The sequence below is a fragment of the Choloepus didactylus genome, chromosome 2, assembly GCF_015220235.1.
Source record: "Choloepus didactylus isolate mChoDid1 chromosome 2, mChoDid1.pri, whole genome shotgun sequence".
In the NCBI taxonomy this organism is placed as follows: Eukaryota; Metazoa; Chordata; class Mammalia; order Pilosa; family Megalonychidae; genus Choloepus; species Choloepus didactylus.
In genome coordinates this window covers 30,536,096-30,561,528 of record NC_051308.1, presented here as the reverse complement: position 1 = coordinate 30,561,528, position 25,433 = coordinate 30,536,096, and the positions used below count along the sequence as shown (strand labels likewise).

Genomic DNA, 25,433 nt, shown 5'->3' with positions numbered 1-25,433 from the left:
GAATGAAAAATGTCCATTGGACTAGCATGAATGAGTTTATTACTGGCCTTGAACAGAATCAGAGGAGAGGTGGAGTATGTTTCAGTGGGTTGAGAAGTAAATGAGGGCTAAAGAAATCAAGATAAGGGCTCTAGACTAGGCTATTATTTCAAGAAGTCAGACTATGAAAGAAAAGACAAGAATATAAAATAATTATAGGCCTTTATTTAAATGTCTTGTGCTTAATTATGATGCTATGTTATGGATTTGTTTTTTACAGCCGTTGGTATAAAAGCATCCATAAAATAACATTTCTATAGCTTATTAAAATTAAGGAGTTTAACTTTCATCTTATTTTTTGTCTCCAGACAAATCATATGTATCACTTTATGATATAATGAGAATATAATGACATTATGAGAATAATGTCATCCAACATAAAAAATACACAGACTTTGGAGTCAGATAAATCTTGACTCTGTCACTTATCTGGATTTGTATGGAAATAATAATATCTATCTCAAAGGTCTGTTATGAAGAGAAGGGCATAATGTATGGAAAAGTAAATGATCTGCACATAGGAGGAGCTCAATAAATGTTTTTGTTCCCTTCCTCTTTCTTTCCTTCCTCTCTGATCCATTTGCTTTAGCTTCCATAAAATTCAGAGCTTAATTAGTGTTCAATTGCAATAACCAACTTGGTCCAGGACCTGTTATTTCTGTCTCTCTCCTTCTAACTAGTTTACAATACATGTTTTAAGATCTAAGTGTTTTATTTTATAAATATTCAATCTTGGAAGTAATTTAAAATACTTCTAGGAAAACTGCTATGATATCAATCCTTGAAAGAGTTTTACACTTGACAATTCTGCTATTTATTGGTCTTCTAGGTGATTTTTTTCTTACATGTTTATTAAGGCTGCTAAAAGGGGCCCATAGCTAATGTATTATAATATTGTAGTATTCAATTCTTTTCCATCTTTCAATGTTAGTTCACTTAGGTGGGTCAAAATTAGCTACATGTTACTGTAATTCTAGATTATTAGATGGTGACTACAACTCAATTTTAATTAGAAAACTTTTCAAGGGAGCTTTCAGGCCTGTGATTTCAAAAGAACTCAGAGTCTAAAATGAAACATAGGTGGAGAAAAGCATTATTACATAAATGCTTGTGAGCCAATATATGCTTTAGCAAACATTTATATAGTATTACAGTACTGTAGTATTTCAGAGTTCCCTCAAGAGAGACAGAAAAGAGAAATAGTCAAGAGTACAGGCTGGGTTCAAATCTTCTTTCTGCCACTCATGAGCTCTGTAACCTTGGTCAAGTTGCTTAACTCTGCCTCAGTTTCTTCAGCTGTAAAACAGGATAAAGAGTGGCTACCCTAATGGAATTTTGTGAGATTTAAACGAACACATATCTCTATGTATGTACACATGCATGCATGTGGGAAAACAGCCTGAGCTGGGAATGCGTCCTTGACTTTCCAAGTACCCGCATTGTTGATACAAGAAGCATGCAAGCCTTGGATGGTTTGTCCTTGACTTTCCTGTTTTGCTAACTTCCCCATCTTGCTTTCCCTAGCCTGTTAGTAACTCCCCTATTTTCTGTGAGAAAGTGAAGCTAATAAATATGCTGTGGAGCAAGCAGAGGGACTCTTTGTCTTCAAGGCTCTAAGTCCCCTGCTCCCAGAACTTTATATTTTGTGTCCGTGCTTCATTCCTGTGCCACCCCTGTCAGCAATACATGTACTCATCTATCAATCAATCACACTCTTAGAACAGCACTTGGCCAATGGTAAACAACCAGTAAATGTTTGCTATTATTACTATAATCAAATATTAATATGAAAACTAAATGTTAAATGGTTCTTTTTAGAGATTCTTTCCCATAAACTGTTCTGACTGCAGCTTCAAAATAGGAATCATAAAGAGCATCGCAAAAGAGATGCTTTTGCTTTAAACTTTGCTACATTTTGAGTCAACTCTGAAAATCAACTACCAAAGGTTTTCACTACTGCAACTGACTGTGGTATTAACTTTGATATCAATTGCAGGTCCTGGACATGAGTTGTGGGTGTGTTATTAGCTGGGAGGATCTTACTTATAGGTAAAAAAGATCAGAAAAGAGGACCTTTCTCCATTTGAGGCAATAAAGTGGGGTCTTTGAGAATCTTAAATCAAACGTCAGGAAAATCTCCATCAGTGCAGTTGCTTTGCCCTGAAAATCATCAGCTGCAACTAAATTCTTATGTTGACCATGTGCCTGAAGTATGTGTCCTGGAGGCAGTTACTTACTGAGTGGTTGCTCCTTTGACAGCATGTTCTCATGCTAGAACGATCAGGGGCAGGACAACCTGTCGTCACCCTCACCAAGAGAGTTTAGGCAGTGTCCTAGGGCACTCAGGGAACATGTGAGCAAAATCAACATGCATGCAAAAGCAAAATGCTTGTACTAAGCCAACTCCCACAGCTGGCCCACAATTTAAATTAGGTGTAGGCAGTACCACTTTCCTTAATGCACTGGAAATAAGTTATCTGTGCTGGTCACAAAGGCTGACAGAACCTCACTGCCATTTCTTACACCAGCCAGGAAGCTGTCAGTGTAGTCTCTGGTCAAGATAAAGAATGGGCCGAAAATGTGACTCAGCACATTGTTTCTTGTGATTTGCTGTAATTACTTGTGTCTTACTCATGGGACTGAAAACTCTTAAGATCGAGGGCCATGTCTAACTTTTTTACAGTTGAGTTCTCAACATTGCTTCATCTATAGTGGGCACTAAATAAATATTGATGGATGGATGGACAGACAAGTTGGCCCAAAATTGCTGGCACCACTGAGGATGTTAAGTCTGGTTACATGCCTTTGTGAGGGGGTCAGCCCTATGATACTCACATGCTTTCCATCAACGGAAGTTTGGAAACATAGGCCTAGGTTGAAATGACTTTCATTTAAGGATCTTTCTAGTCAAGAGGTTCTACAATGCTATGACTTGCGGTATATTAGGAAATATTTAAGTTTCTAAATAGCTTCCAAAACAAAGCTGTCAGATTACACTAACAGGAACATAATCATCTATGGGAAAGGCGATTATTTTTCCTGTGTAGAAGACTAAAATAAGGTTGTTTATTGGCTTTTGATGTGGCACAGTCTAACCTTCCAAGACCCCTCCAGATTCACCAGCACCTTTGCTTGCTGGGCTCCACACCCACACCTCACTGAGTCTACCACGATCCCAAAGGGAAAGGCTTATGGTCGGTGCTGGCGTTTAGTATCTCCTACTGTGATGTCAGTTCCACGAGCGCAAGGGCTTTCACTTGCTTCGTTTATTGCCAAGAATGGTGCCTAATACATAGTAGGTACTCAAATATTTGTGGAATGAATGAATGAGTAAATGGATGGATTTTTTTTGTTCCTGTGTTAAAGATTTGCTTAATCTTTAATGATGATAATCCATCAAATATTTTGTGGTATGGGATTTTGCAGGCTGTTATGTTCACAAAACAAATATAATTCTTGTAGTCATAATTATTTTTCCATATCATTATTAGTCTGTTCCAATATTTGTTTTACCAGACCTCTGAGAGAGGAGTGTTTTTGAAGTTGTCTGTTGAACAAATACCCTCATTGGATTCACTATAGTTAAAGGCTGTAGACTTCTGCTTCATAAGGTTAATTCCAAAAGTCAATTTGATTAGATGATTTTTGTTTCTATTTCTGACATTTAGAAAAGAAATAATTTGCTGTCAGACTAGCAGGGGAGGGCTCTCTTTCCTCCAGAGGGGGCTCAAAGTCCATGTTTCCTTGGCTTATTCCTGGGGTAGTTCTCATCATGATTAGACAGATGCTTTTAGATACTGCTCTAACTGGTGAGTCTTTGATTTAAAAAAAAAACAAAAAACAAAACAGGTATTTTTCAAAATTATATTTTCAAAGTAATTAAATCAATAATGTTTTCGCATTTGAACAATCTATTCTCATTAGACTGCAAACAAATGAGAAATAATCCAACAATTCAATTCCAATCCTGCTTTGCATTTCCCCAGAATAAAGACATGGGTTAAGCCAAACTCTTAATTTTACCTTACTTTTTTTCTCTTCTTGGATGCTCAAAAGTTCTTAAGTAAAACAAACGTGAACAAATGGGTCCAAGTTAATATAGCAAATTCACTTGGAAATATTTTTCCCGTTCTGAACTTTAATACCTCTCTTTCATTTTATTTTAAAAATAACTTTAGATTTATATTATTTACATATATGTCTCACCTCCTTACAAAACTAAGCTTCAAGAGGGCACAACCAGTGTTGTCTTCTAATATTTATCCTACATGTTGCAAGGCCTTTATGAACATTTGTTGAATGAAAGAATGAATACATAAATGAATCCAAGGATAAGTGGGTCTTCTTATAGTTCTCATTGACTCGGTTACAGATTCGTATCATAGTTTCCTTACCTGGAATGCCATTCTTCAAAGATCTGAAGTCAATAAAATCCATGAACTCTAGGTACTCACCCAGTTCTAAAATGCCATTGCTTCTGTAACCACTATGACACTTTGACTTACTATTAAAACCACCTAAAACATTATTTGACTCTTCTTTGATGTTTTAGAAGGTCCATTAATACATTTTTCCACTCTTATGAATTTTGGGAGTGCACCTTAATAAAAGAACCAGTTAACTGAATGCTGGCAGGCAGTGTGTTTACTATAAAGTCCTATGTTTTTATTAATAGTTTTCCAGTGATGACTTCTGATTTTTCAAGTGAAATCAAGTTGTTTGGACTCACTCTATTGTTCTCTCTCAAGAACAGCTCTTCTTTTCCAAGTTATGATTTTTAGAAATGGATACGCTAATACCGTCTTATGAAAAATAGATACAACGAGTTAACAAATAGTCTATGACTACCCACCCACCCAAATAACCAAGGTTCTAAATGTAGTTTGTGGGTCAGTTCCTACATCATCTTCCTTGTTCTTGACCCATGATCTCCTGTTTCCAATCAGCTGTGAAAATGTGACATGAGCTTGAACCTTATCTGATACAGTTGTTTATTCTTCATCACAAAATCCTATTTAATGTGATCTATTGCTAATTGCCTATTTTGAGAATTTGAAAAATACTTTAACTACTATGCAATATGAATATAATTACATGATACCCATGCACTTTTATGCTTCTGTGCATAAACAGAGATTCATACCCATGCTGATTCCTTTGCCAAAAGTGCTCTCCCTTCCCAGCCTCCTCCTACTCATCCTTCCAGACCCAGACCTAATGCGTGAGACTCCTTCCCCATAACCCAAAGAAGAATTTATTCTTTTCTACCATAGGTCCTGACAGCATTTTTTTAATGGAGCTACTATGTGGCTTATCATAGTATATTACAGTAGAATCAATATGTTTCCTGACCACTCGTCCTCTCTTTGATTCACCATTGAATCCCCAAAACCTTACACAGTTCCTGAAACATATTAGGTGCTCAATAAATGTGTACCAAATATTGCTTTCTGCCCTAAATTTGGTCTGAAGGTCTATATTTTAGTATTAGATATACTAATATATTTATTAGTATATGGTTGGATTTTTATTAAACTCCTGTAGAGTTTTAAACATAATGCAACAGAGATTGGAATTTTCATACAGACTTAGTCACTGTTGCCCAAAGCTAAACACTGGCAACTATTTCCCCTGTCCCCAATTTATATATGTCCTCTTCATTCAAGTACCACACTGCAAAACCTTTTCCTACAATTACTAAATACCAAGCAAGCAAGCCCCCGATGGTGGGGTGAGGGCAAAGGCAGCAGCAGTGAAGAGCAGCCAGCACGATCAGCCCGGCTCCCCCTCCCCACTGTCTAGCTTTTAGTACCTAGTATCCAGGGACACTCTGGCAACTGGAACCTTTTGGGTTCAGCTGCAGGAGAATGTGCAAATGACAGTTTTGGCTGTCAAGGAGCTTATTACCTAAGCAAGGAGCTTACATATTTATGAGCTGACATCTCAAATTTGTGGCTTTGCGGTATTCCTCAATTTCCCTTTAGAGCAGCCAATAGTCACAGAAAGGCCTTGTGGGCTCATTACTTCACCCATATCTCCATCCCCACACCAAGTTACAGCAGGTGGCTCATTGGTGCAGACAACCAAGGGTCAAAGGAAAATGAAAAATGAGCATATGCAAACTCCTGAGCTGGACCTGAAGAGGTGAATAATAGATCCTGGTGTAATTCACTCTAATGGCAAGGCAGCTGCAGTAGGGTTTTTACACACAACACACACATTATAGTCATATATATATATTCCTACAGAATTTTTCTATTAACAAGGATGTTCACTGTACATGATCTCATGTCAACCTCTGAGCCATTTGTGGATTTGCATTAGGACTAGCCATTGAAATTGACCATTTCCTGTTATTTATTTCTCTTTTCTGCAAAGAACATCTTCTGAAGGAAAACATCCCACAGACCCTCATTGCCAAGGAAGAGCTTGTTTCATCATGGACAAGTTCAAGCATTGTTAAGGAAACCCTAAGCCATTCTGGAAAAAAGAAAAAAAAGGAAATTCAGATCTGGCTTCCAGAGGGGAAGAAAAATGAAAAATTCTTCAATGTCATTCTCCTTAGTCACACATAGTCCCACAATGAAAATAAACTGCTAGAGAAGCAGAATAGAATCTAAATATTCCTATAGTGAGGGGCCTCAGGAAATGCAGCAACATCCAAATATGAGGCTGGAATCCAAACCCAGTTTTCAGACTCACAAGTCCCTGCTCATTCCTTGACCATGAGGCCTCTGCTATGAAGCCACTGAAGTAGGCAGCATGTTCTTTGTGCCCAGGACCCTTTTGTCCACTCTTTATCCACCTCTTCTTTTAGAAACCCATTTCCCATTCTCCTTGCTCCTAATCAGGGCTCTGAAATCAATCACTCCTACCTCAGTGAAGTTAAGTTACAGAGTGATTCCTCCCAGGGGCACTGCCTTTCAGAGTCTTATCTCTAATTTTGGAATGAAAAGTTTGCTGCTCTCAAACATCAGAGCCTTGGCCCATAAAAAACCTGTCCTGCTTCTATGACAAAAGAATGAACCTGCATTGCAAGGACATTACAAAAGAGAATTTGACTTTGTTTCACTAAAAATGATGACTCTTAGTATCCAAGGAATCAAATAAAACTATTGGTACTAAGAGTACAATTTGCCTCATACTAACTTAAAACTGAAGACAACTACATAGCACTCTATTTATCAAGACATCTCACATGCATTATTTCATATAATGAAGGTAGGGATTCATTCATTCATTCATTTATTCATCCATTTAGTAAACATTTATTGAGCAGGGCCCTGGTCTTGAGGCCAAATACATATCCAAATGCAGATCTTAAAGATGGAGGTGTCATTCTCAAGGTGATTACAGTCTAATAAGAGAAGCATACAACGATGTCTATGTGGTGGATCCCAGGATTGAGAAATGCTGTTGCTATAGAATAACGGAGAAGGGGCCCAGTCCTAAACTCAGTGGACCAGGGAAGGTTTCAAACAAGAAAGGAGTTAGCCAAGAGAAGAAGGGAAGGAGGACATGCCAAGGGGCTAGCATGAGTTAAGGTGTGGGAAAGTGATAGAGTAATATGTTTAGGGAAATGGAACCACTTCAGCATGGCTGGAGCATGAAAGAAGGGTGGTAATTTTCTCAAGTTCACACAAGTGGTTACTAACAGAGCTGGACTAAAACACCCAGGTCCTGAGTCTTACTCCAGTACCCTTTCCATTCTATCACACTGGCTCCCCTGTCTTCACCAGATCCCCCATCATTTATCTAGACCCTCTGCTGAAAGTCTCTGACAGGCCCACTGTTGACAGGAGAACACCAAGACAGCATCAATAACCAGCATATGCCCAGGCACTCTGCTAAGCCCTGTGCATTATCTCATTTAATTTTCACAACACCTGATGGGGCAAGCTTTGCTCCCATTTCATTGATGGAAAGATAGAAGCTTAGAAAGCCAAGTAATATACTGGTCAATAGTCTAAATACAGATCATAACTACTGATTTTGCTCAATTTTGACATTACCTAATAGAAGTTCTTCTATTGACTCCTAGAGGAAAACAAAGAAAAACTGTGTAGGAGAGAAGACAAGTCCTTTCTCCAATCTGAAAAACTTGCAGAGTCATTTTTCACACATCATCTTTTTTTTTTTTTCCCCAAAGTTATTGAAGGCATTTTTCTCCCCTGCCTCCTCTCCAAGGGAATAGGTGGGAAGATGAGATTAAGAACAGGTGCACTGTATTAGCATATCGCTGCCTCTGCAATAAAACTCCTGAGGCTCTTGAGAGTTCTCTGCAATATAGATGGAGAAAGGGAAGACTGGAGCTTAAGAGAATCTTGACAGATGTAAAACAGGCTGATTAGTACAGTAAAGGGAAAAAAACTAGAACTGTGACAACATGCCTCATAAGAAAAGTGAGGATGACCCTGATGGAAGCATTTTTCCTCAGTTACCAATCTGAAGACCAGAGTTGGTTTTAGAACATTCTCAAACTCCCAACTTTTCAGAACATAACCAGTTGCCAAGGAAGATGCATATACAGAAAGAGAACATAGAAGGGGTTGCCGAGCAAAGTGCGAGAACTGCCAGTTTATCTTGAGCAAAGCTTTTCGGCAGAACATCAGGCCAAAATGAAAGCTTCATTCCATCCGAAAGGTATTGATCAGTTTAAGACTTATCTGAGCCATCTGGCGTTATCAGTTCAGACCTTCTGGACACTTAACAGAACTTTGCACGAACTCCTCAGAGACAACACACCTCCCTCTTTCTCTCACCTTGACTCCAGTTTTTTTGTTTGTGTGTGTGTGTGTTTGTGTGTGTTGTGTGTATATGTGTGTTTTTAGTGCTCAGCAGTTTTCCTGATGCCAATTAGCTGCCTCTCTCAAAGACTCTTTGCAGGTATCAGCATATCTGACCCCATCCTCATTCCCCACTGTAAAGCACTCTCCACCCTCCATGAAAACCCTGCCCTTGGCAGCTCATCTTTTTGCCTTAATAGGACACTCATGAGATCCCTGGGGGACTGGAGATTGTCACCAGGGGGACACTTCAGCTGCAAAGGGAGTGGTTTAGGGAGAGGGGAGGGGGAAGGGAGTTGCTTGCTCTGCGAAGTAGGCAGAAAGTTGAACGAGTCTTTCTTATTGGTTGTTCTTTGGTTTTTCTGGAGAAATCATCCTCATTTGTTCAAAATCCAAAAGCAGAATCAAAGAATCTTTATCTCCACTAACTAATTGGTATCTGCTTTAATGGAGAGCCAAAAACAAGAATGGGAACTGGAATTTGGGTAAGAAAATTGTTCCCCTTCAAGTCTGACTTTGTTTTTTAATGATTTCCTTTTCCCTGCATGTTTTGCTCCAGGTTTTTCAGTCCCTTTCAAACCTCTTCCAGATGCATGTGTCTGACAGAATCCACATAAACAAGAAACCAAAACAAAACAGCGTAAGACCCCGAAAGCATTTCCCCTGTGAAAACAACCACTTCATGTTCAGAGACGGCTCTCACGTGACACTGCCAACATGTGTTTTCTGTCTCAGATTTCCCTTGATAACAAAGGACATATTTTAAAAGGCGTGGCCCTAGGTATATTTGGTCAGCAGGACTCCGGGAAGAGTTTGGGGGTTGAACTGGTTTTATGTTGGGCCCCTCAGGTGCTCATTGCTGCAACACTTGATGTCTAATGCCAATCAAAGTTAGGAGTGCTTTGGGTCAGGTTAGTAAGATATGATCTCATTCAGTTGCTCACAGAACTGATTTAATATTCAGGAATCAACTGAGCTCATTCAATTCCAAAATTGGCAGCCTTGTGTGCTGCATTACAGTACTCTCTCTGTCCAAGGTTGGGCAGGGCATATTAAAAGAGAATCTTTAGAAGGGCCTTTCATGATGCTCCAAGACTCAAAGGGAAGGAAGGGGTTTGGAGAGCAGGAAGGGGGTGGGCAGGGTGGGAGGGGCAATAACCCTGCCTGGGGTAGAGATGTGATAGAGAAAAGGCAAAGAGAAGCGAAGAAAGAAAATCTCATTACAGTGTTATTGTCCAGAAATCGTACTTTCAAATCTAAGCAAGTTTTAAGATGCCAGGCATATTTGTGTTAACATTATTGAATAGACTCTAAAAGAAAAAGTTGCAACTGGTCATTAAAAATATCAACAATCTACTTTGATGTCGTACCTTAGTGATTTACGATCTTAAAAGTCTCCTTTAAAATACTGTTTTTTAATTTTCTTAAAAAAAGCTTAAGTTGCTCTTTTTATACAAAATTAACCCCATTTCAAATTTCTAAGAAAGGGCAAATCATATTTTCAATTTCAATTTAACCTTTTAGATAGATGTTTCTTTCTCTTGTAAAATGAGCTCATTTTGGTCTTCAGTTTCTTATTTTGTTCTTTCTCTGAATACTTGAGAATTTAAGAGCTTAAATCAAGCCCTAGCACAGGAAGACAGGAACCCGTAGAATTGGCATAGACTAGCAATAACTAGCTCTCAACTCACCAATGTCCTGCAACCCTAGGGCAACCAGCCCTTCTACTCTAGAATGGGGAGGTGTTCTGTCTCAGGAAAAGCTGAAATGGAAGAGAAATGGAGTCTACATTTACCATTAGTAAAAACAAACAAAACAATACACCAATCACATTCATGACGCCAAAAAAAACCTGTTCTAAAAGCTATCGGCCAACTTAATGTTCATGATCCTGTGAATGGAACACATCTTAAATTCTGTCTTTGATTCTAAACAAGCCAACACCAAATATTTTAACAACCTTTGCATAATCCTGATTGTAGCAGTGACTCTCAGTTCAAAAAACTGGTTCATTTTTCCCCCCGTTTTAGCTTCATCCTCCTGGGGATGTTTGTAGATTCAATGTCAGTGGTTTGTGTGTCTCTTTTATAGAGTGGTATGTAGTCAGTCAGTCAACTGAACAAGAAATAAACTAAATCTGGACTCTCTTAACTTCTTTGGAATACTTTCTACATTTTGTTTTTACTTTTCTCAAAAGGAAATTCAATGAAAAAGTTACAGTAAAAAGAAGCCAGTAAAACAAACCGTCTAAATATAGGAACATATATCATTGTGCTACTTACACTGCTTTCCAATCCATCATCATTGAAAAATCATAGCTAAATAATCAAATGCAGAATCCATTTCTTCATGTCTGTTAATAAATAGCTTCTCTCAAATGTCTCTTGCAGATCTGGGGCCATCTCAGGAGAAAGTAAGATAGTGCGAAGGTGGAGGAGAAAAGGCACGGAAATTCTAAAATCCATGGGGGTCTGGGAATTCTCAGAGCAGACCCTGGCAAAACATTCCTTTGATTCCAGCCTTTGGCTAAACCATGATCCTGGCCTCATTGAGCTCCCAGCCACCTTCCCAGTCCAGCTCAGCCCCTGCTCCAACATTGCACTTCCCTCCAAGAACACCGCATCGCATCGATGGATCGGGAGCTCACGGGATCCTGCCAATCCACACATGCGAGCACGCTTCTCAGAGAAAGCCGCACCAGTTTCTCTCTCTTGTCTGCTATCTCAGAGAGAGAGAGGGAGGGAGGCAGGCAGAGGCAGGCAGGCAGACAGGGAGGGGAAGAGAGAGGGGGAGAAAAAAGGGGAGCTTTACTAAAAGAGACCAGCACAGAGAGAAACACTTGCGATAACTCCCATTAACCCACAGCATCTTAGGAATTTTCTGAGCACAGCAGCTGCAAGGCAGACTATCAAAATCAAGTGTTTTAAATCTTTAATTATATATCCACATACACATTTAGTCATGTGTGTGCAGACAAGCTGCTGGAACCAAGGTTCGGTAGATGTGTGTGACTCGAAGTAAACACTTGCAGACAAACAGATGCAGGCGTAAGTTCCCATGAGACTAAGATATATACACACACACACACACACACGTTTCATTTTCTGAGTGAAAATGTCTAGTCCCACAGTTTCCATGTCTTAAAACTATTCAAATGCTCTTGGTAATGGAAGTGCAAATCAGATGCACAGAGCCCTTTGCCTCTGAAACCATCTCTGATCATGCAGTCCCTTGCTTGAGGTTTCCAAAGGAGGAAGGTAGAGAGGCAAGGCTGGGGCTTTCAGTGTGTCTGTTCTACTTTTTATGTCAACACTCCATTGTTTGCAAGCACTGCAACCCAGGGCACTCCACAGATTGAGCCAAGACACAGATTATGCCTGAGCAAGGGAGTGGCACAAAGCAGGGGCATGAGACACACAAATGAGGCTTTTTGATAGCCCAGGAACAGGGGGAGATTTAAAAGGAAGAAAGAAAGAAAAGCAAAAGAGGAGCTGAAGGCAGGAGACAGACCTGAGAGACACACAGGCAAGGCAAGCCGGAAGGGATGCCCTGGACAGGAGACAGCACAAAACCAACCCAACCAATTCCCGAGTGCTCCCTACAGCCCTTCCCTCTCTATATGAGGAATCCTGCCACCTGTACTTCTCCAAGCATGGTCCCAGTCATCGGCATAGAAGTACCTGATGACAGCGAGTTAAAAATGCCAATTCCTGGACCCTACTCCAAAGATTCTGACTGAGCCACTGGAGACCAGAATCTGCATTTTAACAAGCTCCGCAGATGATTCTGATGCAGGCAGTTTCTGAAGGCCATGGAGAGAAAGACATAGCTCGTTCTCATTTCTTCATCTGTGTCGAGCAAGAGATAAATGAATGAAAAATGGGATGAAGTGAGAAGAGACCCTAATGGAACACCCGTGGGAACATCAACACCTATGGAATGGGGAAAAACAAAAGCTGAGAATGAGTGGTCCGAGCGTGAGAGGAGAACCAGGAGAGGAGCGTTATGAGAAGGAACGACGTGCCATTTTCCAAAACTGCTGTGATTTTTTTTGTCACTCTGAGGCTGTACGTACTGTTCTCTTGCCTATGCTCTTCTTCCCCAGGTAAATCGTCCCTTCAAACCCAACTCACAAGTCGCCTGCTCCTGATCTTGTTTGCACTTCTCATTACCAGTTCCTTTATGCATTGCGATTATTTATTGGCTGGTCTTTCTCTTTCCTATTAAATGATGATGAACTGTTTTTGTGTAGACTAGATGATCTGTCAACCATCATTATATGTCCCCAAGTTCTGGATGCAGAGCAGACACTCAAATGTGCATTAATTAAATGGCTAAATATATAAGAAGAGTATTACCCTGGGTGGTTGATACATGACATTTGTGCTATTATTGGTCTTTAAACTGAGCATCTTTCTACATTTCATACACTGTTTTTTATACATGATACAATTCATATATAGAAAAATTTTTAAATAATCATAATATCTGGGATTTGGTCCAGACAGTATATGACTTGGTGGAGAATGAAGAGAAATAGATGGCAAAGAGCTAACCTAAAAAGGAAGTTAGCAAACCAAAAAGCAAAGAATGCACCAGAGTGAGGTGGACCCAGTATAACGTATAGTATTGCAGAGGTGGTTTCTGATAAACTGATGTGTTTGGGGCTCAGAAAGGTGTCACAATTGCAGTTTGTGTTCAAAGTGGGAACACAGCTTACACTAACTCTCCTAGAAAGGGACACCAAAATAATGAGCAGAAAACAGAGTCTCCCATTTACTTGGCTTAAAAAAGTTTGGAGGAGTTATGGATTACAAGCTAGGATTCACACACACTAGTAATTGAATGAATGAATGAAATGGAGTGGTAAAGGAAGAGGACCTGAACAACCCTGGGGAACACCACCACTTAAGGAGCATTTTAAAAACTGTTTCACAGTTTTCAAAGTGTTTCATTTGGTATCAGTTCACCCATGTACAGTTGAGAGAAGTGACATGATTTGCTCTTGGTCACACAGCTAGTAACTGCATGAGCCAGATGTAGAACCCAAATCTTTTACATACTAATCTGCTTTTTCCACTGCACTACACTAAGCCCCAATGTGAAAACAGTCACTGAAGTTGGTGAAACAGAGATGGAAATGAACGATCCCCATAAGGATTGTATCTTGATACACAGAGGAGAATCCACCTTAAGGACTGGTCTATTTGTCAAAACATTCGTTTAGCAGGCATCATATGGAGTATTGTGGAAGGGAATCCCCAGCCAGAAGATCGGTATGGCCTGGTACATATCTGGGAGAGCTGCTATTGCCACCACCGTCCTGTCCACCATCTCTCGTGATCACCAGAACTCCTAGTGGCCAGGTCCTAGAGCTATGCCTTCTAGATCTTCCTTCAAGGAAGGGCTTATTGCCCTGACAGTGGGCAGCCAGCCCCCAACTGTCAGCAACTTCAGGACTGGCTTCAGCTGCAGAAAGCCACTGTTCTCTAGAAACATGTTTCCTTCCTGGGGTGGCAGGGATATGAAGGCCCAATACAGGACACTATTATGGGCCATTTATGCTCCAGAGCTTCCTCATGGAGCTGGCTAAGGCTCAGGCCCGTAGTGCAGTTTGATTTTTTTCCTCTGCATAATCCTGCTTCTTCCCCCTCCTATCTACAGGCATTAATCTCTAATAAACATCCCATATGCCCAATTCCATCTCAGTATCTGCTTCTAGAAAACCCAACCTGCAACCCCGTGGGAGTGAAGCACTGGTGTCCTTCTCCGGCTCGCTTGAGACTTACAGCCAGTAATCTCTACATATGTGTACCTTTAATGATGTCAAAGCTTCAAAGCAATGAAAATTGATTCTTCCTCCCTTGCCAAAATGTTGGGTAACAGATTTTTTTCTCCAGGGGTCTCAGTTCTCTTCTCTGAAGGAAATCAGAGACTTTAAACTAGGTTCTGTGGAGTCTCAGTGCCTCCTGAGGGGTGAGAAGAAGTCAGAGTGTTTGGAGTTCTGCATACCCCACCACCTGTCATCCCCAGTCCCCTTCAACCAGAGGATCTCTGCTTTTATCTGCTTTATATCTTGGGGATCTTGTAAGATTTCACTTGAAAGGGGGGTTTTGCTGTTTAAAAATTTTTTGCAAAACACTGGTCCACATGACCCCACAGACACCTCCCATCTCCAACATACTGTGATTCTGCAACTGTCCTCAGACGACACAAAATAAGTAAAATAACAAAATGGTACCTAAGATTCAGCTGCTCATTTGGAAAAACAAATCAGCTCACACAAAAAGACAAGACAATGGCATAGATTAAGGAAAAGACACCATTAAGGTTATATTCTGGTTTATAAGACAAATAGGGAACCACATAAACAATGATGGAATTAAGATATTTCCTGGAGGAATTTGGGCAATTTAGTAGTTTACAAAGCTCTCAGAAGGATTTAAGATGGGTCAAGTAGGGGAAAGAGCTTTCAGTTAGATGAGGGAAGTTCCTTGGCAGCAGTGTACATCTGCCGTCTCCTCTCTCCCAGCCCCAAACCACATCAGTGTATGTGACTCAGGCTACCTCAGGGGACATGAGAGACCAGGCCCCACTGCCTAAGAGAGAAATGTTTTGTTGTTCCCCATTAAAGGAAAATATTATCCCATGGAATGGTAAGAAAGAAAATAAAGACGAAAAAAGGAAAAGAAAATTCAAGCAGCTAAAGCACTGGTGACACATTTTATGTAAATACATACGTATTGATATGCAAGGAAGAAAGTTTAATGGTTACCGAGATATAAATAATGAAAAAACTCTAAAAGAATTATACCTAACTACCTGTGACCCTCCCTGTGGGAAATACCAAAAGCATGAAAATCCTTAATCTACATAAAACACCGGTATTAAATGAATCATGTGTATTTTGAAAACACAATGCAGTGATGGTTAGCAAGTAATTAGTGTTCCTGGATGTACCGTGTCACCGAATCTACACACGTTATTAGCATTTACATTTGACAATTTTTAAAACCATGTTATTCAGAAAAGAGTTTGCCTGGAAGAATGGAGGTGCATCATAGCATATGATGATAGTTGTACATAATACCTTGTATATAATCCTTTTCCTTTCAAAATTAATTGTCCACACATATGGAACCCAAGTCTGCTAGTGAGAAGACTGGATCCTGAACCTACTTGAAGGGGTCAGGCATAGTGGGAGACTATTTTGGTCTTTTATGCTCCCTGTTTTCTAAGCCACATTATGAGAGGGGGTATCCCTGATCAGAGATACTACTTTTACAGAGAAGAGGAAGAAGGGAAAGAGCCGAGAGAGCCATAAAGGAGGAAAAAGGAAAGTACATGGGAAGGAAGGTGGGAAGGGGTTGGAAAAGAAGCCCTAGAATGGAGCCATCTGCTCCCAGATGAGAGGAGTTAGTGACAGTAGGCATAAAGCTTCCAAAAAACAGAGCCTTGAGCTTCCTCCTCTCCTCTTTAGCTGAAGCCTGGATTTCTTGGCCTTGCCCTCCCTGCCCTGCTTAAACAGTTTGCAGACACAGAAACAGCAGCCCTTAAAGCTTTGGAATTTTACTAAGCAGTTCCTAGATATATTAGAAAATGACCCAAGCAGGACCAGGCTCCTTTCCTCGGGAAGCCCTTGCACGGGCTGCACCAGGCTACTAAGGAGAAGAGCACAAAATTGTAAGTGGGCCTTCAGATACCGCCTCTGACCGACACCCCCAACACCCCCGGACAGGCCCACCCGGAGCCCTGCTACAGCAGATTCCACAGTGTAGCTGGATTGGCCAGAGACAAAGCTTCCAGATCCTTAAGAGAGAAGAGATTGAGCTTTAAACCTTCCTGAGGCAAGACAGCCATCCTGCCGCAAAGCCAAGAGTGAAACTCCCAAGTTCTAACTCCAGATCCAGTGGTCCGTCCAGTGGTTTAGACGGACCCCATCACCATCAAGCTTTCTTTCATGGACAATGATCAGCCTGAACTCTTCAGACTACATGGTGCTGTGATGGCCTTGATCTTTCGTCTGGCAGACTTGAGAGGATTTTTATCCCTCTCAAAAGAACTAAGGAATTCTCTCCACAGAATGCAATTGAGAACAGAGATCTTTTGTGGAAAACAGTCAGAACATCAAACATATTTTTTTTTAATAAAAGGTCAAATATCTCTAAGGTTAGATCTGTGTGGGAAAAAGGAATTGCTTTCAAGAATGTAAATGCTGAATTTGGGAAATGCCAATGTCTTAAAAACTCACTTGACATGTGGTATATACAGGGTGTTCAACACCACCCAAAGGGAACATGAAAATCTTAGCACTTTATAGAACTATCTGAATTTTAATTCATATTATATACAGCCAGATGAACATGAAAAGTGTATGTTAATTAGGCATACTAACTTAAGGAAATATGACACATGAAAATCTAGATTTTTTTAAAAGACAAATTAGGAAAATATATGTGCAGTTTATAAAAGAGTTAACTATAAGGTTCTTCTTCAATTAACACTGTTAACTTTTCAGGGACATCCCTTTCATGAAAAGGAAAGAATTCCTTTGTTGGTTCCCACTCATATCCTTGGAGCTTTAATCTCCTGCTGAATGTATTATGTCCCCCAGAAAAAGTCATATTCTTTGACACAATCTTGTGGGGCAGATATATTAGTGGGGATTAAGTTGGAACCTTTGGATTAGGTTGTTTGCATGGAACTGTGCCCCACCCAACTGTAGGTGATAACTCTGATGAGGTATTTCCATGGATGCATGGCCCCACCCATTCAGGGTGGGTCTTGATCAGTGGAGCCATATAAATGAGCTGACGGGCAGAGGGAACGCAGTGCAGCTGTGAGTGACGTTTTGAAGAGGAGCTACAGCCAAGAGGGACACTTTGAAGAAAGCACAGGAGCTGCAGATGAGAGACAGTTTGAAGACGGCCATTGAAAGCTTGCTCTGGAGAAGCTGAGAGAGGATAAATATACCAAGTGCAACTAAGAGTGACATTTTTGAGGAACTGCAGCCTAGAGAGGAATGTCCTGGGAGAAAGCCATTTTGAAACCAGAACTTGGACAGACACCAACCACGTGCCTTCCCAGCTAACGGAGGTTTTCCAGATACCGTTGGCCATCCTACAGTGAAGGTACCCAATTGCTGATGTGTTACCTTGGACACTTTATGGCCTTGAGACTGTAACTGTGTAACCAGATAAACCCCTTTCATAAAAGCCAATCCATCTCTGGTGTTTTGCATTCCGGCAACATTAGCAGACTAGAACACCTGTCATTTTACTTCTCTTCTCTTACTTAGAGGCATTTTCTTCATATCTAAGTAATGTCTATAATCATAACTATTACTTTGTACATTCATTCAATAAATGTGTATAAAGTGCCTATGGTGCTGGTCCTACAGAGGCGAACAAGACTAACCTAGTCTGGATCTTCACTGTTCTTGCAGTCTAAAGCAAACCAGTCATAGTTTTCCAACATAATCCTTGCTGCTTCTTTTTAAACATAACACCTTCTCAACTCCACCTTATTTTTGAAAAGATGTAAGAAAGTACATATGTTTTATCTACTTTTTCATTACATTTTAAATCACTAGTTAGAAGAAATTGTGCTGTAATAACCTTTTGTATTACATAGTTATAAAACAAACAAGACTCCTTCCTTATTGGAAAAGCAGAATCAAGCTATCTGTCCAGCTCTACAATGTCTGGCGTTCGTCTCATCTGAAGTGGATGTTGCCTTAGCTGGTTCGTAGGTTGACTTGGAATAGTCGGTGCCCAAATTTGCAGGGAATTATATAATCGTACAGCTGGCATCCTATGAATGTGCCACAGTGAAGTAGTTACCAAAATATCAGGACAGCACAATGTCTGCATGATGAAGCAATTGCCTGGTTCTAAAGACAGAAGTATAGCAGAGCCAAATTTAGCAAAAGGCTCAATAATGCTCTGTCTGTATGCTGATAATGGAATAGAACTATTTCTATAGAATAGCATTATTGCTATATGCCTCTAAATGCACAGCTAGTCTTAGCAGAAATGCAATTGTGTATACTTCAGGCCACAAAGTCTAATTATGATGTGGATTCTTACTAGTCCAATGTGGCAATCATCCTCCTTTTAAAAAATGGTGTGTAGAAAAAAACTAATCTCCATGATACCCGTGCATGCTGAGGCAGGATTATCATCTCTTTTTAGATGTAAGAGAAAGAAAAAATTTACTCCTCTTGCTTTTATAAAGCCATATAGCAATAAGTTATCAAACTAACCGAGGTTTAAATCTCTCAGCACTGCTAAAAACAACAATGACAACAAACACCTAAATCGTACTTACCACACGCCAGGCCCAGTTCTAAGGGTGTCACATACATCTATTTATTTAATCTTCATTACAACCCTGTGAAGTAGTATTATGCTTTTTCTACAGATAATGAAACTGAAACACAAGTGAAGTGATTTTCTCAGGGTCACACAAGCTTTGGATCCAGGCGGTCTGGAGTCACGTCCTCGCTCTCACATATTACACCATACTGCCTCATGCAAGTTACTGAAGTCCTTTAAATTCCTATTTTATCTGTGAAATGGGAAGAATAATGGTATTGACCTCATCAGCTCACCAAGATGTCTACGATAGGCACGTCATACATGTGCAATAATCGGTCTCTATTTTAATTACCAGGCAGTGCCAACTCCTCCACACTACTCTGCCTCCACGTGCTAAGTAGTCCATTCTTTCCCTAGGAACATCTGTATAAATGACCTAGCATTGCCTGCCTGCCTTCTCTGGGTATAAGACATCACCACATCCTATGCTGAGTGTTAAGAGCCTCTTTGGTTGTCACGGGAAGGAGGCAGCTCCAGACAGGCTGCTCACTCACTCACTAAAGAAAGGAGCAGGACCTACTGAAGGAAATGGATTTCACCTATCCTCACCCTGACTCTCGTGGAAGATACAAATCAATTAATTCACCACATTCTCATTCAGGAGCTCGCCTTCAAGAGGCCCCTGCCCAACTCTTGGGAATTCCTCTTCTAATTCAGCATGACTTCTCATGTTGGCCAGGAACCAGCCTTTGACCTGGTGAAAGTGGAGGGCTACATAAGCTCCCTTGTCTTGGATATTCTTCTGAGAGTTTGGAAGGAACTCTAAGTCAGTTTTTGACAACTTATTGGCAAAAGTAGACGAAAAGCTTGCCAATTTGCTTCAGGCACTCAGCATGTTAACAGTTATTACAACAGGTGTTATTAATATGTTACCTACAACAAACCCAGTTTTCAACCTATTGTTTGGGTTACATAGTGTTACGATGATTTTTTTTTTTTTTAATGTAGAACAAAGTACCATATTTTTTTCTAGCTTGGAAAACAATGCGTTTTAAAGAACTCAACCTTCAAGTGTGAGTATTAGTTACAGTAAATGAGTCTTATTTAGGAATCGAGATGTGGTCTATGACCAATAATATTTCTTGCAATCAAATAATCGCTTTCTAAAGCTGAAGGTTGGGTCTGATGTCACTTCCAGGACTCAGAAGGTCAAGCTCACAGGAGTAACATCAGGGTCCTGGGAAGTGCCCTACATTTTCAGTCCTCTAAGGTAAGTCAACTTTCATCCAAAGGAATTTCAGAACTGGAAAGAATGCCAGTGAATGCCTGCTCCAGGGCTTAGAAAATGGAAGTCTAAGACCCAGCAGCCCTAAAACTTCCCAAAGTTTTTAGCAAGAGTCAGGAGTATCTACATTCTAATTGATGACATACAGTTAACCAGACCAAAACAAAGCTTGCATTGGAAAGTCAGAGAACAGGGAGGAAAATAATGCTCTCACCCAGGCCAAGCGTCAGCAAAATATTCAAGGAGGTAGAATTCCACTTTCAGGAAAACACACACACACACACACACACACAAACCCTACCCTTCATACATTCCACACCATTTACCTTTGCATCTGTTATTGCTTCAGCACTTTTCCGGGTATCAGACCTATAAACCAGAATACTATAGACAAAACCCAATTAAGTAAAACAAGACTTCAGCCCACTTTTACATCCTTTCAGGCCAAGGATATCAATTAGCTAATCTGAAAGCAACATGTGCTGATAGGCTTTTTCCAAGAAATATGATTTCCTCTTCGGGCTCCTTAAATTACCCTTAAGCGGAGGTATAGAAAATCTGTGAGTGGAAACTGTTTGGGTGAAATTATACTATGTAAACCTATTTATTTATGGGCCAGTGTCCCAAGCTATGTGCCCCCAGCAATTTAGCCAAGTTCATCTGTTCTGGAAAAATAAAATCAGATAAGAGTCTCTACCTTATTACCCATGGGATATGGCAGGAAAACTAGAGATGAAATAGGGACCTGTCTTTACCTCTAGACTCACCAGGTACCCTGGCTATAAGAACTTAGTTTACCTAAGTGGGCCAAGTTTATTAACTCTCTGCATACTCTGATGACGTTGTGTTAATCTAGATTATATTTATAAAGTGTTTTGAACCCCTCCAGGAAAAAAAAAAAACGACACGCAGTAGACACACACACACACACACACACACACACACACACACAGACAATGCTATTATTCCAGTTCTCACATTTTTAATATGGGTCACCAAGGACAATGACTAAGAGATCTCCTGAGTTTGGGCTTTCACACACCTTTCTCTTTGAAGAAAGGTAACATGAACCACTTGGAGCCTGAAATAGAAGAGATTTGGTATAGATGAAAACTGGTACAAAGATGCACTCAAAGTTCACCTTGCAGTAGTAATACTAGTTTGGCAACCTGCTGCCTCGTGAATGTAATTGCCTCTGCTTTTCTTAAAGAACACCTGCTAATTTTCCTCTTCCTTCCTCACACATAACACAAACAAAACCTCGCATTTTCCTCTGCTTATCACCCGTTCATCAGCCTCATTTAACAGTGATGCAAGAGGAAGAACGTGAACGGCCAAAACAAGCGCAGGTAGGCAAAGGAGAGGCATGGAGGAAACATAACGAACCCCGCTCGCTCCTGCCTTTTCTGCACAGCGCGTTCGGATACCGCACCCAGACAAGACTGAACCGAGAGGCCGTGGGTCAAACCAGCCTTTCTCGCAAGCAGCTTGCGAGTGCAGCTATTAAATCATTAGAAAGTTCAAGGCAAAAAGAAAGTAAAATAGTAATGACTCTATTGTGAGAGGAAGAAAACTTGACAGTCCACACAGCTTTAAGCCCAGGATGCATGACTGAGTGCTACCAGATACAGCTTCAAAGAAATCACCCCCTTGCCAACGCACAAGCCCTTGGAGAGGATTGCCAACTGCCGCACTTTCTCCCGCCCCTCGCTTTTTCTGGTGGTTGCTGTGGATCAACACTTTGCAGTTGTAGTTCGTAAACTCTGTTTTTAGCATGTTCTTCCTTAACCCAGTTGCCTTTCAAGTGAAGAATTCTGCCGGTAGAGTAAATGGTAATATTCCACTCGCTTCTAATTAAGCACACAGAGACAACGATGCTAACCTTCACCACCAGGCTGAGTCATCATTGGGGTCGCCCCTGAGGTCTCTGATTCAATTTCCAGCTTCTCTGATCACACTAAAGCAATTAGATCGAAAATATTAGAATATAAAGGATGGCAGAGCAGGTTCTCATCCTCCCATCTCCTCTCTGCTCCCAGGAAGACTTCTCCGTGGAAAGAGATTCACAGGGAAATGGAAGAAGATGGCAAATTGATGGATAATAAATGATGTTTGAATGTTGAAAAGTGACCTGGGAATTGAATATGCAGTTGCAGTATTTTTTGAGAAGGAGGATAATATGATAGAATAAGTATGTTTTAAAGTAGATTCACTTAAGTGTTGTTTTTTATTTAATAATTGAAAATCTCATCTAAAAACCTGGCATTACCATAATTATCTCCATACTTGTTAAAACTGTCTGTGATTTACTTTACAATACAGTCCTCCTTAATGGACAGTGGTGATGGTAGCACAACTTTGTGAATGTAGTTAACACCACTGAATTGTACACTCAAAAATGGTTAGAGGGAAATTTTGTATTATATATATACAAATATAATATTTATAAATATATTACTTCAGCATACATAGCAAAATATATGCATTAGTATTAATTTATACTCTATTAATTAGTAATTAATAATTTAAGTAGTTAGTTAAAATTTGAAGTGCTTTCATCAGGAATATACTGGTTAGTTTGTATTTGATACACCAATTTTTCTCTACCATTTAATTCCAAAATATTGTCTAATTTCCTCTGAACTTCTTTAACCAGTGGGTTATATAAGTGAATTGCTTAATTTCCAAACATTTGTGTGTTTTCTAATTTTTGTCATTGATTTCTAGCTTAAACATACTCTGAATGATTTTAGTCCTTAGAAATCTATCAAGACTCGCCTTTTGAGCCAGGATGTGGTCAATTTCGGTAAATGTTCAAGGTGTACTTGGAAAAGAACTATACCGTGCCATTACTGAGTACAGTGGTTTATACAGGTCAACCGGCAAAACTAATTAATAAGCTTGTTCCTATCTTCTATATCCTTATTGATTTTTTTGTCTGCTTCTATCAGTTCTTGAGAAAGGTGTGTTAAAGCCTGCCACTGTGACTGTGGATTTATTTATTTCTCCTTTAAATTTTGTCAATTTGTTTTATACATGTAAAGCTATGTTGTTAGATGTACACAAATTTAGAGTTTGTATATGTTCTTGCAGGGTTGACTCTTTTATTACGAATACCCTCATCGTTGATGATGCTTCCTGCATTACAGTCTACTTCCCCTGATATTAGAACTAAACACAAGTTATTTTGGTTGGCATTTACAAGGTTTATCACCATAGACAGATTTCATTGTTTTTGAATATAGTCTGGCAATCATTATCTTCTAATTGGAGTATTTATTCAATTTCTATTTAATATAATCACTGATATAGTTGGGTTTACATCCACCATCTTGCAATTATTTTCTATTGGTCTACCTGTTTTGTGCTCCTTTATCTCTCCTTTCTTGCTTTCTTTTGGAGTAATCAAGTATTTTTCATTCTATTTCCCCCTCTATGTATTATTTTACCAGTTACCATAGAAATGACATGTGTCCGTGACTTATTATAGTCTAATAAAATTAGAACTCTTACCACTCCCAGATGTTGCCATGACCTTATTATGCTTTAACTTCATTTACCTCTCTTCCACTTTTTGTATTATTTTAGTCATATTATTTAATTCTACATTTTTTAGGCCCCACATCATTTTTTTTTATTTTTATGATCAATATTCATTTATATTTGAACATATTTTTCTCAACATTTTATTCTAAAATTTTTCAAAAATAAAACTTGGAAGAATTGTACAGTGAATATTAATATATCCATTATCTGGATTATATAATTAACTTTTTTCTATATTAGCTCTATCATATACCTATTCAGCCAATCCATTTTATATTTTAAATGTATTTCAAATTACTCCCTTATTTACCCTTTCTGTCATTCTCCATTCCTTTCTAAATTTCTGGGATCACTTGCACCTGTAAAAATACTTTTAGGATTTAGTTCAGTGGTATACTAATGAATTTGTTGAAAATTTTTGTTTGTCTGGAAATATCTTTATTTCACATCAACTTTTGACGAATATTTGTTCTGGGTTTAAAACGTGAAGTTGCCAGTTTCACTGTTTTCAACACTTTAATATGGCATTCCATCATCTTCTGGCTTTCTATATTTCTGTTGAAAAGTGAGTTGTTAATCTTATTGTGGGCACTTTGAAAAATAATGTATTTATTTTTCCAGCTGCTTTCATGAACTTTTCTCTTTGTTTTTAGTAGTTTTATTATATAGTGCCCAGTTATGGTTTTCTCTGTTTGCATGTATGTCTCCTGGTTGAGGTATTCACGGCTTCTTGAACTCATGGTTTGATGTCTTTTGTCAGTTTCAAGAAATATTTCTTCTGCTTCATTCCATCTTCCCCTCTTCTGGAACTTCAATTACATGTATATTTTGTATTTCCTGTATGTCTCTTTATGCTCCGTTCTGTAAGGATATGAGCAATGAAGCAATCAGAGTTCTAAACCCTGGGTTAACTGGGCTTGCTGGATTCTTACACACTGTTTGTATAAAAGCAAGAGTATTTCTAGCCAATTCACATATCTCAGCACAACCATTTTCACCAAAAAATCATTTCAACTTTCATTATTCAAATTAACAAAGTCTCACCTATTGACCAGTAATAAAGATGGCCACAGCAGCTGTAACAACTGCGTCTGGAGTCTGACCTTCTGATTAGAGTCTTTCATGTAACAACTTGGCCTTGCATAGGAACCGACCAATCAGAACAAATTCTGGCCTCAGTGGAAGCTAGATCTTGGCGATCCCCAACTGTGCCAGCGTTGTTGTGAGATCAAGTGAGCCAGTGGATACTAAACAGTCTCATGAATCTTAAAACGAGACATCTGCTTCAGGATATGATGGAGTACCTAGAAGCAGACCCATGCTCTCTTTAAGAACAACCAGAAAGATCAGATACAACACAACTGCTGTTTGAAGGTCTCAGAGCTGCCAAGGCAACTAGGACTTGAGTAACTGTGATTTCAGCAAAAAAGGGAACCATAGAGTTGAGACGCTGCTTTT

The 25,433-nt window shown here is 39.6% G+C and overlaps 1 protein-coding gene across 6 annotated transcripts in view; it reads right to left on the bottom strand.

Annotated features, from left to right (window-relative positions):
- KIF26B (kinesin family member 26B) overlaps positions 1-25,433 on the bottom strand; it is a 534,059-nt gene that overhangs the window by 165,854 nt on the left and 342,772 nt on the right. The window contains exon 1 of one of the 6 annotated variants that reach the window (XM_037822539.1): positions 11,108-11,540. The exons of the other annotated variants lie outside the window; for them this stretch is intronic. Coding sequence (XP_037678467.1) covers positions 11,108-11,130 — 23 coding nt within the window. The 5' untranslated portion in view covers positions 11,131-11,540. Of the gene's footprint in view, positions 1-11,107; positions 11,541-25,433 lie in introns of those variants that run through there. 6 annotated transcript variants of the gene reach the window in all.